The 16,011-nt window shown below is 37.3% G+C and overlaps 1 protein-coding gene across 1 annotated transcript; it reads left to right on the top strand.

Annotated features, from left to right (window-relative positions):
* Positions 1 to 12,258: 12,258 nt before the first annotated feature.
* Positions 12,259 to 16,011, top strand: LOC126795851 (purine permease 3-like). Its single transcript, XM_050522590.1, has 2 exons — positions 12,259 to 13,234; positions 15,628 to 16,011. The coding sequence occupies exons 1-2, from the start codon at positions 12,503 to 12,505 to the stop codon at positions 16,009 to 16,011; spliced, it is 1,116 nt and encodes a 371-aa protein (XP_050378547.1). The 5' UTR covers positions 12,259 to 12,502.

Raw genomic sequence — 16,011 nt, 5'->3', positions numbered from 1 at the left:
ATGATTCATTTTTAAAAATTAACCCACCCTAAATTTAAATACTTGGTCCATATGTTTTGAACTTAGTTCATTCATATTTTTATCAATATAAACTATTTCTTTTATTAAGTAATTCAGTTAATAATTCGGCTTATTTTTTTTTATAGAGAACTAGAATCCGCCCAGACTCTATGTGTGCAAGAAAATGGGTAGTTATCTATGTGAAAAAATAGGTAGTAAAAATATGAGAAAAAATAATATTTTTTAATTAATCTATTTAGTTTTAACCATAACACCCCTAATAGGTTGTTTGTCAGTGAAAGTCATAAGTGGGTATATTTGGAAGTTCACAATTTTGTGAAGCTTTTGAATACTCGCTTTATAGTAGTAGAGATTAGGTCAACGTTTCCTCTTATTTTTTCTTTACCCACTGCCTCTCTAAAGCGGCTGCTCTTCTCTCTCTAGTGACCACGTACGAGTCCATACTCTTGGGTATTAAGCCATTAAGGTATACTCATATGATTGTGATTTAATTCCCCATGCTAATTTATTGATGCCCTAACTCAAATTAATTTGAATTCAATAAGATATCATGATTCACATCGCACTATAGTTAAACTGGGATTATATATGGTCATATAGGTTTGTAGTCTGTACATTTGTGAATTGTTGTCTTGATGAGGCTTAGAGCACAGTGTGTTACATAGTCAATAATTACATAATTTGCTTCTATTCAAGAGCGAATGGTGCAATTTGACTATATATGTTATTATGTCTTGGACACACGTTCGTTATCAAAATTTTATTAATGTTATAGTGATATTCAATTAGCTACGTGATTTTACGACATATACAATTATCTTAATATATGGTTTAATTAAAAAATAAAATATATGTAGTGAACGTTCATTGAAAAACAAATTCTAGCCCATCCCAAATCATGGGGTCGTCTATGGTATATAAATATATATCATATAAACATTTATAACTGATTGAATAAAATTATAACATTGACAACAAATTATCTCATTCATTTTATACATTTACATATAATTAAAAAAAATTATCATCATTACAACAATTTGTTTAAAAACTTGTAAAATATTGTTAGTGAAGTAATTTGTAATAACCCGATTTTTTGGGATCAAATTGTATGAATTCGGAATTTTTTTCAACTTGAAAAAACTTAATAAATCGCTTTTGACACTTTAATCGACGATGTAAACAAAACGAAACCGAAGTTTTAAAGTTAAAAACGTTACGATTCCGCAACACGGGAATCAACTTTTACTCCGTCACTCGTTTCCAAAAACTTCCTTCACGGAAGTTGTAGAGCTCGTCGATACGATTTCGTGGACATGTCATGCACCTCAATCGGACGTCGTATGTTAAAGTTATTAGCGACATAAGTTAGTTTCCGATTTTGAAAAAGGGTATAAAAAGGAATTATTATGAGCTAGGGTTTCCAAAAACGGGAACCCTCATTTCTTCTCTCTCTCCTCTCCCCCGCAGCCCTCCCCCTCTCTCTCCTCGACTCTCTCTCTCTCTCTCTCTCAAAATCGTCTCCGGCGATCTAGCATCTCTGGCCTCCGTGGCCCTCACCGCCGACCCCAAAGGCACCGCACGGCCTTCTGCTTCCACCCTCTGCCTCTACACGCCTCTGTTCACCGCGCCGAAGATCCCTCGCCAAATCGAAGATTCTGCGACTTCCTCCGCCGTCCAAGCTCGTCGCCGGTGAAACCAGAGCACTGGGACCACACCACCATCGCCGATCCTCACCGCCGAAGCCATCTGCAAGCAAGTTGGAGCCGAATAGCGCTGCCGGTTTCACCCCTCACGAAAATCGACCCCGCCGGCATCTCGAGCTTCTCCGGCGACATTATGGTGGTTTCAATGTTCAATCTAGGTAAGGGTTGGTTTAATGTGATTGTTGTGATTGATTGTGGTTGAATTTTGTCGATTTGGAGGAGTATCGGAGGAGGAGGAGGTGAGATTTGTACCGCCACCTAAGGCGGCGCGTGAGGGAGTGTGAGGGGGGCAGGAGGCGACCTTAGGCCGTGGGAGGGTAGAGGGGAAGAAAATGAAGGATTTTGGGCGGCGGTGGGCAAGCTACGCGCCGGTTTTAGAATTGGCGTGTAGGCTCCACGCGCTGCCACTGTGGGCGGCGCGGCTACCGGAGGTGGCGCGTGAACATTATTTTCCAAAACAGTAAATTTTGTAAAAAATAATTTCAATACGGTAAATATAAAAATTAATTTACGTACAATAATTGTAAAAGTAATTTTCTGAAAGATAAATCAGTAATTAATATTTACTGAAATAGTATTTACGATGGAATAGTACATTGGTATACAGGTTTACGTAAACAGTGTGTGCTTGTACAGTAACACGTGAATAGTATTTATGTGAACAGTAATTTCGTAAAAAACCAAAAAATGATGAACAGTGAAACATTAGTACTGATTTGGCATTTAAGGTTTTATGTAACGTTCGAATCACTTCTTATCCAATCTAGGTGATCGACAAAACAAGTAAAAGATTTGCTTTCGGTATTGTGGAAATTACGCTCAGGAAAATAAGGTGAGTAAATCTCATTATGACGAATCTACCATTGGCGGTGATTCATAATTACACTTTATTTTAAAGGATCGAACTATGATATGTATATGATATAGTGGGTTGTGTATGTGTAGAAATGGTAAAATCGATATATATATATATATATATATATATATGGGTTGCTATATCATATACTATCATATTCCTATTTCAAATGAGTTTATTTAAAGCACTAATATTTATTTTATTTAAGCATGAATCACTTGTCTTTTTATGAAATAACATGTGAGGAATGTATTATACGTGGTTTTAACTTGAGTTATGTTAAAACGTTTTTCTGTCTTCGGACCTGTTGGCATGCCGGAACCTAGCCTTGGCCGGGTGACAGTTACAATTCAGTTAGAGCTCTAGTCTGTCTGCCGGTGTACTGCATGAGAGGTAACAGATGGGTTACCAGCTTATGAGTACCCATATTTTTGGATATTGGGTGACAGATGGATTGCACAATGTCTGGCAGCGTACTGCATAAGGGGTAACAGATAAGTACCTGGGTCTCATGAGTACCCGTATTATAAATGTATTTGGGTAAACAGATGAGTTGCTCGATTTCTCATGAGCACTTATATTTTCAGATATTATTGGACAACCAGATGGGCCGTCCTGTGATTCATGAGTACATTTATAATTGAATGTTTTTAGTATTACCTCTTGTATTATTATGCATGTTATATTGTCGTTTTACTCATACGAGCTGCAAAGCTTACCGGGTTTGTGTTTACAATTCCGGTGCACCTATTCGATGGTGTAGGGGATAGTTCTGTAGGTGTGGATTAGCAGAAATGACGGACTACTCTAAAGATTGCGAAGTTTCTTTACTTTATTTTGTGGTGAGATTTGAGAGCATTTTACATTTTCATTTGATATAATGCTTGAATTATAAATTGGTTTTATAATAATCAATTCGACTGAGACGTACTATGAACTCAGTAACGATACGCTGTGACGATAAAATGATTTCGAATTATTAAGATTGTTTTAGAGTTTTTCATGGCTTCGATTTTCGAGTTTCGCACTCGGAATTTTGGGGTCGTGACATAATTACCTATAGTAGAACTATATTTACTTAAATAATTATTCATTTTACCACAATGACATAAATTTGTGGTCATATTTATAAATGTGGGTATCATATACTGGTGTGCACCTAATAAAATTTCCCCAAATCATAACCTAGCTGTGAGCAAGTGTAATATCCCACATCGGCCAACGGAGAGGGGGTGATGCGTCTTATATGTACATACCCACCTCTATCTAACGCGAGGCCTTTTGGGGGCTCAATGGCTTCGGAGGAGAGGAGAACTCCGAAGTTAAGCATGCTTGGCCCAGGGCAATCCCAGGATGGGTGACCCGCTGGGAAGGTGCTTCTGAGCTCCCAAAAACAAAACCGTGAGGGCTATGTCCAAAACGGACAATATCGTGTTACGGCGGAGCGGTCTGGGTCGTGACAGCAAGTATTAGTGCTCTTACCACTTCAATTATCTAATTTTTTTAAACGGGATAATAATGTACTAAAATCTTTGTGTTCTTAGAGAAATGAAAAATCAAATGTCATCTTTAACTATATGATGATAAAAAATAATTAAAAAAAGTCTTAATCAGAGGATACTGTATATACTGATAGGTAATGGCCATTTCCATTAGATTTATTTCTACTGATAGATGATATAGGTAATTGTCGTGTTCCATCCTTGGACTTTCAATGTGGCTATATGCTATCAAGTGACCATATATAATTTCTTGACTAAATGACTAGCTAGGCATACATATAACATTTCAAAACTAATTAATTAAGTTAATAGAAAATATTAACCATGCTTTAGTAGATTAGACGATTAGTAGTGCCTGTCAAAATCATCAATCAACATTAGCTAGGCAAACATATAACATTTCAAAACTAATTAATTAAGTTAATAGAAAATATTAACCATGCTTTAGTAGATTAGACGATTAGTAGTGCCTGTCAAAATCATCAATCAACATTAGTATAGGATGGCTAAAAACAAGAGAAAAGGGTTGAAGCATTAGATATTAAAAAGAAAATAATCCTTCAAAAAATTGAAAATTGCAGTATTTATATGCAACAGTCGTATCATATCGATCATATCATCGTCATATAGATTTAACCACGCACTCATAAGATAAACCACGTGAAGTAGTTTAAAAAGTCGGTAAGCACTATCATATGTATATATGGATGTCGCTGAAATAAATTTATCGACCACTTAAATTTTGTTCACTTATATCTAATTTTTTAAATTTACGACCCGTATTTTCTTATTTAATTATAGTTAAGTAATAATAATTTATAATAATAAAATTATTATTTTTATGTTCAAGTAAATATTATAATAAATTATAATTTATATTAATAACTATAATTAAAATATAATTAAATAAAAAAAATAAAAAGACGCATGACTTAAATTTAAAAATGGACATATGACAAAATTTGGTGGTCAAATTTGTTTCTGGATGACACCGGTCATTTGTTTTACGGGAGATAAGCATTACATGCAATCATGCATCACCAATTAGTGCAAAAGGCGTAGGACCAATCATAGGGAGCTTATCGGCACCAAGTCCACTTGCACCAATTATATGCTAGTCACGTGCTGGTTCGTCAATGACTTAAAAAAGTGTGGTAAATTTTAATATTACCATGACTTTTCAGCTGGATCTAACGGTCACCTCTTTCTCAATTACCATCATCGACCATATCAATCTCACTCGATCTGATCCAATCAGCCATCACTTACCTTGATCAATCAACTCTGTTAATCTTTTGGGTAATCACAATTAACTGTTCTTGTCTTGAATCTGAGATTTTTGAAACACAGGAGACGATTCCATCATTGATAAGGAATAGCAATGGAATGCTGCATGCCCAAATATTATCCAATTCATTCATATAAGGACCAAAACGGGTCTGCCAACATTTCAGCCATGAATCCATGATTTGGATTTTGGTAATTAACCATGTTTTGGCTTATGGTACATTAATACCTAGAACTTTATATTTGCATTTCCATCTTTAGTCCTTTTTCACGTCAATAGAACTTGTAGGGTTATGGTGGAACGGTGGATGTAGATGGAAGAAGGTGTGAGATGTGTAATATGTTGGCCTATTTCTGAATTGTTAAATTATGAGCAGGATTGGGATTTGGGATTTGGGATTTGGGATTGGGCAATAAAATTGTGAAGTTTTTTTATATGCAAAACCCAGATTGTTGTGGGTTTATTTAAAAAAAAACCCAGATTTCCTTCATAGAAGAGGGCAAAACCCAAATTATTTGACTTTTGAGTTTTCTGGGTAATTTAATTAATTAAAAACGTGAGTTTATCTATTTTACAGCATTTTGACAAGATTTTTTTTTTTGTCTCAGTTACGATAAGATTAGTTTTGGTGTTAGTGCCATCAAAAATTTAGATTGAATGAACGGCTGAGATTGCATAATATTTGTTGGTTCACTAACACCTTGGTATCATGAATAAGTTTCCCCATTGATATAACTTTCAATTCAGATCTTCTCATCTTGCAAATCTATCGAATGAACAGCCAGTCAGGATTTCAGAAATCCAAGTTCGTCTTTATCGGTGCGTAGTACTCTATATATAGTTAGACTCGTAGGATAGACTATACAGGATTGAAGGATACGTAGTTATATGTGCATGTAGCTAGTGAGTGATAATATATTGCAGTTCGCATTTACGAGAATGTGAATTGAATGAACCATAGATTGATGCTTCGATTTGCTAGTTAAGAATCGACCCAGGCAAAATACCAAATTGATCGAATATACATGTCAAGTAGGAAACAGATTGTATGCACCATGGAGCTTCCACATCGGCGAATATTTTAATAGTCAGAAACAATCTGAGCCCTTTATTTTGTGGGATCCATTAGTTTTATAATTGAAATGTCCATACGTTTTTACTTTTTACTCTTCGTTAACGGTGTCGAAGTGTATTGCTTTCTCGACCCGCAAGCTTATGTGGTTGGCCAACCATATCTCCGCCTTAAGGTGGTGTCGGCATCGTAAAGTTTTCTTCGATCAGTTCGAGGTGCATGTTCATTTGTCGGAGGAGGGAAGGGAATACAATTTTAAAAACTAAGGCAGCTCTGGCTTCTTTATATCTCGTTCACAATTGGGTTGTCATCAGGCTCCCGAAGAGCCACTGTCCACAACCACTGTTCTGATGCTATTTGGTTCATTTTCAACTTTAGTCCCAAGGCTAGAAAGTGTATTGGATTCCTCGTGATTCAATATGCCTACCCTGCTACTCTGCTAGGGCATGATCGAATTTAAGGCAAGGTGACTCATTGATGGTCTTCTATGGTCTTGGACTATGTTTACTGCGTTAGTAGTACGTTAAAAAGTTGATTATAGAGGGAGAGAGCTTGAAGATGAAGAAGATGAACGTGAGTAGTTTGTGGCCACTGGTCAACTATGTTTGTTTCTGGGTAATCCTCCATAGACATGGATACCCAACCAAAAGGAGAGAAATTTTTTCAAATCCCTTAGATCGACTCTTCCGTCATGTTCCTCACGGTCGGCAACATGAGTACCAGATTTATAATCTGCTCCATCGTCGCAGCTGTGGCCGTGCTGCTCGAAGGTGTTGGCTCTGGCACCGGCCTTGCGGAGGCGTTCTTTCTTACCTTAATTACCACATATCAGCTAACCTCCGTTTTGATCTAACGGTGCACATGAGCACGTGGTGATGGTGGTAGTACTCTAACAGTGCGCTGAATAGACTCCCGTAACGTACTACTAGATATGATGATATTCAATTGAAACTTATCAGGGTACCAAAGTGTAAGTGGACAGATTATTACTAACCAATCATATTTAACCATTTAATTTAGCAATCAAATGACACTAACACGCAATCAAATGACACTAACACTGAGGCTAACTCCGTTACAACAAAATTAAACTAAATAAAAAATGAAAAAAGGCAAAGGAAGATCGACGAACTAAAATAAATCGACGTCGACCAGGGTGGCAGGGTGTTTCATTTTTTCAAATGATTTGAATCTATAATGCTTTCTAGTTACAAAGGTATTATAGACCCGAAATCCCGTTTGTGGTTGGCGAATGATGTCGTCCATGAACTAATCGACGCCAGAGATGTAGTTGGAACTGCAATTGGGATTAATCTTATGAGAGGTAATACAAAGAAAATGAACAGATTGGGTATGAGAGAGTAGGTTGGTGGTGGTAATGGCCAATAGGGTACAATTGGGTGAGATTATATGGTTGACGATGGAGAATAGGTCGATAAGGAGGTGATCAGGAAAAGCCATATTCAAAGCTTTTCGTCTTTATATTTGGGTCTAGTTTTTCTTTTTTGGTAAAAGCAGATTGATTAAATTGCCAAATATTTACTGCTAAAAATTGGTAACTTTGAAGTCTTTGTCTCCTTTCCGTTCTCAAATTTCAAATAACAGTGATAGTTGACTAAGGCGCACATGATATGTACATGAATGGTGCAAGTGGACCTTGATGTCTTGAATAAGCTCCGTTATTCAATGAGTTGTTTAGCTTAATAATTGGAATTTAGGGTTCACTACTTTTTGGAGGATCCCTTTGAGTGAGTGACCTTTTATTCAAACATATGACCACAGATTGAAGCAAAACTAATCAACCTACATTCATTTTCTCCAACACTTTTTTGAGATAAATTTATCTCATAATGTCTACATGTAGCTCAATATATGCACTTCACACGTATAGCATTCCCTTGTCCTTAAACATATACAGGTAACTTATTATTATCATATTTTTCTCTCATTCATTAGATTTGAATAAGGCACAATATGTCACATAGAACACAAATTGGTAACTCTAAACAAAGTTAATTGTTGCTCACATACGTACATTCGGTGCGTGGTTTGCTCTTAGCTTTTGGGTAGAAACAACTAATTCCCTAAACTCTAAAACTATAAATGCTCTACCCAAAATATACATTTGTAATGACCATTGAGATTTAGTGTAGATAAAGTTTAATTTCGCAGTAGCTAGCTCTAGTTATTATCCAAAATCTTGAAGGTATGGAATGATACACCAATGATGACAACAGATTCAATACATAAGACAAGATTGTATGTATAAAATATATTGGCAATCCTTGTTGAACAAAACACAACCAAACTAAGTTGGTTAAAGACCAAGTAAAGTCTGAATGCCCGTGTCAAGATGAAGACCCAACATGTCATCATGACACTCAGGTAAAAACATGCATATGCATTTCATGTTTTTCACTAAGAATAGAATCATTGTTAGCCATCATAACCCACTAAGTTTCCTAAAATGCATGTCTTCATGTCTCTACTGATTTGTTAAGTCAAAAACTTTGAATTTCCTTGTTTGATTCATATATATTTTAGCATAACATTTGCTAGACTTAATTTAGTTGAGTCGGGTTGTATGTTACAACTCGAGGATGACAACTATGCTTGCTATTCTGATTTTGCTGGGTATCTTATAGCTACCTGTTATGAGTCTTGTTCTTGGTCTCTTTATCTATGCTTCAAATGTAGCTTGTCCATATACATTTGGAATTTAGTTTTCAAATTCAAATTGTCAGCTAAGCTAGTATTCTACTATTGGAGCCCAAGCCTGTTTTGGTTGTTTCCAACCCATGACCTGATAACTTGTTCTCAAATACTGTAGTTGGTTTTGTGACACACAATCCAATGTTCCAACTAGTCATTATTTGATCTCAGAGAAAACGTTTTTTGATGTATCTTGCTTTTGAATAAAGCTTTAAAATCTTTGTTTCTTGCTTTTAAATCAAACATTGGTTAAGAAAGTCGTTTATCCTATTTACTTGTCATATGACAGCTATATATGCCTTTTCACATACTGAGTTTGGATAATGACAAAATATTCAAGAACTTTCATTTTCACGTTGGTTAGTGTGCCTACTATCCTGCACACATTCAGCCTCTATAAGGAGAGCAAGGTTCCCTTCTCTCCTTGGTTGTCTATGTTGTTAAAAATGTACATTTTCCCTTTGGTTTTGGGGCTTGGGTCCCTTGCATTGTTCCAGATATTCTAAGTATTCCATTGTTGACCGTAAATCTTAGAGCTTGAACAACAAAATCTTCTCAAAAGCATACATATCATTTTGCATGCCATGATGTGTAATTGGTAATGCAAGCAACCTTGAAAGTGTTCACCATCGAATCAGCTGGGAGGTAGCTGGATTCAAGACTGAATCTTCTAATATATGAGAATCTACACACTTAAAGAGACAAGTGAGGTAGAACGGTTGAAAGACTAGGAGAGTCTGAGATAGGACACAGACGAGGTTTGATATCCCTAGGTTGCTACAAGCTTGTAAGGAGTGTTGATGTACTCAGTATCACTACAAGTCTTCCAAGTAGAGCTTTCTAGTTAGGAGTATCTGCTCAAAGCCTTGAGTAAGACTTTCGCTATGTAAACACTTGTGAGATGAGTGAGGTGGAACAATCTAGAGACTAGGTAGAATCTTAGATAGGATACACGGAAGTCTTGATATCGTGATGTTGCTACAAACTTATAAATGGTGTATGAGTACATAGTGAAAAGTTTTGCTCTTCAAGAGTTAGAGGCACACAATTTCTCTCTGCATTAAGGGTTTATGTGAGTAAAAAACATCATGGTATTATTTGTTTATTACTACATCTTTATTATGTTTCGTCTTCGTATCATGTTATACATGATAGCATCAACTCTTGCTATCCCCTATGAGCATAATTGAACGAAAACGTTTTCAGGGCCTATTCACCCCCACTCTAAGACTTGCAAAGACTTATACGCACACACATAGAATATTTATTAGCCTTACCCAATTAGTTGACTCTTGCTTTGATACACATTGCTAGGCTCTTAACTTGTTCTTGCATTAGCATTTACTCATCCATGAGCTGCGATAGAGACGTTAATCACCTCGTCGACGACTGTCGACCGTTGATGTACAAAATAAATAAGAATCACTAGATGTGCCGGCCAAAGCATTTTTTCTTCCCTCACACCTAGACTAATTTTGAGAGTAAAAAATATTATGGTGTTATTTATTTATTATTGCACCTTTATTATGTTTCATCTTCGTATGCTATTATACATGATAGCACTAACTCTTTCTATCCCTATAAGCGTAATTGAATGAATTTTTTTAGGGCCTATTTACCCCCCTCTAGGACCTTCAAAGACTTATACGTACACATTTATCAGGGTTTATGCGAGTAAAAAATATCATGGTGTTATTTGTTTATTACAACATCTTTATCATGTTTCGTCTTCGACATGATAGCACAAACTCTTACTATCCCCTATGAGCAGAATTGAACGAAAAAGTTTTCAGGGCCTATTCACCCCCCTCTAGGACCTACAAAGACTTATACGCACACACATTAAATATTCATTTGCCTTACCCAATTAGTTGACTCTTGCTTTGATACGCATTACTAGGCTCTTAACTTGTTCTTGCATTAGCATTTACTCATCCATGGGCTATGATAGAGACGTAATCACCTCGTCGACGACTGTCGGCCGTTGATGTACAAAATAAATAAGAATCACTAGATGTGCCTGCCAAAACATTTTTGCTTCCCCAACACCTAGACTGATTTTACGAGTAAAAAACATCATGGTGTTATTTGTTTATTACTGCACCTTTATTATGTTTCATCTTCGTATCATGATATATATGATAGCACCAACTCATGCTATCCTTGTGAGCAGAATTGAACAAAAACATTTTCAAGGCCTATTCACCCCCCCCCCTCTAAGACCTTCAAAGACTAATACATACACATTTACCAAGGTTTATGTGAGTAAAAAACATCATGGTGTTATTTATTTATTATTGCATCTTTATTTTGTTTCGTTTTCATATTATGTCATACATAATAGCACCAACTCTTGCTATCTCATGTGAGCTGAATTGAATGAAAAAGTTTTCAGGGCCTATTCACCCCCCCCCCCCCCTCTAAGACTTTCAAAGACTTATACGTACACACATAGAATATTCATCAGCCTCACCCAATTAGTTGACTCCTAACTTGTTCTTGCATTAACATTAGCTCATCCATGAGCAATGATAGAAACAATAATCACCTCGTGGACGACTACCAACCGTTGATGGACGGAATAAATATGAATCACTAGATGTGCCGGCCAAATCATTTTTGCTTCCCTCACACCTAGACTGATTTTGTGAGTAAAAAACATCATGGTGTTATCTCTTTATTACTGTACCTTTTATTATGTTTCATATTCGTATCCTGTTATACATGATAACACCAACTCTTTCTATCCCTATAAGCATAATTGAACGAAAAAGTTTTCAGAGCCTATTCACCCTCCCCGCCCCCCTCTAGGATCTTCAAAGACACATACGTACACATTTATCAAGGTTTATGTGAGTAAAAAACATCATGGTGTTATTTGTTTATTACTACATCTTTATTATGTTTCGTCTTCGTATCATGTTATACATGATAGCACCGACTCTCGCTATCCCCTATGAGCATAATTGAACGAAAAGGTTTTCAGGATCTATTCACCCCCCTCTAGGACCTTCAAATTCTTATACGTACACAGAATATTCATCAGCCTCACCCAATTAGTTGACTCCTGCTTTGATACACATTGCTAGACTCTTAACTTTTTCTTGCATTAGCATTTGCTCATCCATGAGCTGCGAAAGAGACGGTAATCACCTCGTGGACGACTGTCAACTGTTGATATACAGAATAAATAGGAATCACTAGATGTGCCGGCCAAAGTATTTTTGCTTCCCTCACTCCTAGACTGATTTTGCTCACTGTAACCATCTATATAAGTATATACTCCTCAGTCCTCACACCAACACACACACATTTTTAGACCTATAGTGAATTCCGGTCAGAAAAATGGAAACCACCGATGAGGAGCAACGTAAAACCGCCGCCCTGAAAAGGTTGCTGCTCATTCTGAGCTGCGTGCTCTTATCCATAGGCAACTGCGGCGGCCCTTTAATAATGCGCCTCTACTTCATCCACGGGGGTCAGCGTGTCTGGCTTTCGAGCATGCTGGGAACCGGTGGCTGGCCCATAATCCTCGTCCCAATAGTCATCGCCTACTACCACCGTCGCAAAAACGAAGCTCCAACCGAACCACCGACCAAGCTCTTCCTCATGAAGCTCCCTCTCTTCTTTGCCTCCGCCGTCATCGGCGTCATAACCGGCCTTGACGACTACCTCTACGCCTATGGTGTTGCACGCCTCCCTGTCTCCACCTCAGCCCTAATTATTGCGGCACAGCTGGCTTTCACGGCCTTGTTTGCCTTCATACTCGTGAAGCAGAAGTTCACGTCGTATTCGATAAACGCGGTCGTGCTGCTGACGATTGGGTCGGCGGTTCTTGGCCTGAACACGAGCTCGGACCGGCCCATGGGAGAGTCCAACATGCAGTACATGGTGGGGTTCATGATGACGGTGGCCGCGGCTGCGTTGTATGGGTTTGTGTTGCCGTTGGTGGAGTTGATGTACAAGAAGGCCAAGCAGAACATCACGTATGCTTTGGTTTTGGAGATTCAGATGGTTATGAGTTTGTTCGCTACCATTTTTTGCCTGGTTGGGATGCTGGTCAACAATGACTTCAAGGTTAGTAATGCATTGACTTCTGTGATTCGCTATTAAGCTAGCACTGGAATAGTCCATTTAAAAAAATAAAAAAAATTAAGCATCATAATGGTCAGTAGTTCTTCAATTATTGAGGTGGGATATGATGACGGCATTTATTTCTTCAATGATGAGGAAATTATTTGTGCATATCGTTTAGACACCCATATGGCCATATAGCTAGGGTTTAAAATTCTTTGCGGCTTCTAGGATCAATGATTCAATGATGAACCATCGATCGTATAGAATATCACAGTATATGAATATACTGGAACGAATAACTGGCCGGCATGATGTATCTCCTTTTATACACCTTCATGTGTGTTTTTTTTTTTTGAAAACTTTTATACACCTTCATGTGTGAAGGTGTGAGTGACCATGTACATACTTGGATGGAAAACAATAATTTTGGAAACGTTAGTGAAACTTATAAGTGCGTAGCAATAATTTTTTTGCTCGTATTAGGTTTTTGGGCCAATTACATATAAGGCCATTTGGTATACCAATTTTATAAAAAAGAACACTCAATAAGATTTATCCAAATAAGAACACTATATTTCAAAATGCTTAATTTTTAGACGTTAAAAATTATTATATTTACTAAATGTCATTTGACCAAAAAGTCATAAGTCATTCTTTCTCCTCCATAGTTAGGCCATCGGCGGCTCCGGCAAAGTCACAACAACTTTCGTCTGGCTCCGACAAGGTCATTGGCAACTTCCATTAGGCTCTCGCGACTTCTGACAACTTTTTCTGTCAAACTCTAGTGATGTAAAAGATACTGTCACAAGCATTGAAAGCTACTATCATAAGCAACAAAAGCTACTACCGTGATTTTTCTGGCCACCTCCAGCAAGGTTAGAAAAGCTAATATCATTGTCATTAAAAGCTACGACAAACAAAGCTACTACCAACGCTAAACAAAAAACTACTACCACCAGCAACAAAAGTTACTATCACTACAATTAAAATCTACTACCAGTGACAAACAAAACTATTACCAATGCCAAACAGAAAACTACTATCATTAGCAACAAAAACTACTACTGAACTGAAAAAAGCTACTATAAACGTCAACCAAAGCTACTATTAATGAGAAACAAAGCTGCTACCAAGTTGTCCAAGTGAACAAAAGCTACTACCGTACAAAGAAATAGATACTACCACTGACACCAAAAACTACTACTAACGACAAACAAAACTACTATCGTACAAAGCTATAGCTACTACCACCATCATTATTATCATTGTCAAACAAAGTTATTACCAATCATAAACAAAACAACTACCAACCACAATAAAAGATACTGTAATGAAATTCTCACATGTTAAAAATACAAAAGCTATTGTCATAGCTATAAAAGATACTCTCATGGTAAACAAAAGCTACTAGATGAAAAATATAAAGCTACTGTGCCGTGTGGCCAAATCCAACCTCGGCAGGGTTAAGCTTATGTGGCTTTCCTCCTGCAAGGTCTCTTTTCCGGGATCATTAGGCTTCTCAATAGCCATATAATGTATTAGAATTAACAACGAGAGGGGGGGGGGTTATCTGAATTGATGAAATCCATTCAATCAGATTTCGGTATTGCACACCTTGATGACAAAGATCGGCGCTACAATTCGGCAGCGGAAGATCAAGCGAGGTTAAGGTTTTGGATGCACGGTGGCATTTGGTTTAGTTTGGAGATAAAGGTGCTACCAGTTGCAACGGCATAGGATGAGGATTGGCTTTGGCCTTGGCATCTTCATGCTTCAATCTCTTAAAGATCCGTTGGAGATGCATCATTGTCGAGGCACTGAGATCTGACGGCGAGTTTCTTCCTACGATCTCAGAGAGAGAGAGAGAGAGAGAGAGAGAGAGAGAGAGAGAGAGAGAGAGAGAGAGAGAGAGAGAGAGAGAGAGATAAAATTCATAAAAATAACATCTATAAAATTCATAAAAATAACATCCAAGGGTTGGGTATTTACATTTGTATATTGATGCAAAAATGACCTTATATGAATAAAAAAAATTATAGTGTCCTTGAGAGAGAGAGAGAGAGAGAGAGAGAGAGAGAGAGAGAGAGAGAGAGAGAGAGAGAGAGAGAGGAGAGAGATTTCCTTCAGTGGTATTTTCTATAGGTTTTTTTTTCCTTCTTTTACCATTTATGGACTTCAACTTCTTTTGCAATGAGCGAGTGCTCATAATCCAGAAAACCATGATACTTTCTTATGATCATACCAATGACTTCAGTATTTTTTTACCAATTAATGATCTCGTTTTTCTTTAGGTTTAGAGAGATATATTATTATTTGACTAATTAATAGCTGCTTTTGCATTACTAGATTCGGAAGATATATGTAGTCTAATCTTGGATTTAAACGTTGTCCAGGTAATTCCAAGAGAAGCGAGAAATTACAAGCTCGGGGAAACTACGTACTACGTGGTGCTCGTAGTGAGTGCAATAATCTGGCAGGCTTTCTTCCTGGGAGCCATAGGAATCATCTTCTGTGCCTCATCTCTGCTCTCCGGCATCGTAATCACTGTTCTGCTACCGGTAACAGAGATCTTGGCTGTGATTTTTTACAACGAAAAATTCCAAGCAGAAAAGGGGGTTTCTCTTGTACTCTCCCTCTGGGGTTTTGTCTCGTACTTCTACGGCGAGATAAAACACAACAAGGAAAGCAAGCAGATTAAGGAAAAGGAAAACAACAAATCCAGTGGTACAACAGACACAGAAAACCCTCAGTTACAGGGGCGGAACCTTATAGCATGA

The sequence above is a fragment of the Argentina anserina genome, chromosome 5 (assembly GCF_933775445.1).
Source record: "Argentina anserina chromosome 5, drPotAnse1.1, whole genome shotgun sequence".
Taxonomy (NCBI): Eukaryota; Viridiplantae; Streptophyta; class Magnoliopsida; order Rosales; family Rosaceae; genus Argentina; species Argentina anserina.
The sequence above is the reverse complement of the archived record's forward strand: the minus strand, read 5'-3'. Positions and strand labels throughout refer to the sequence as shown.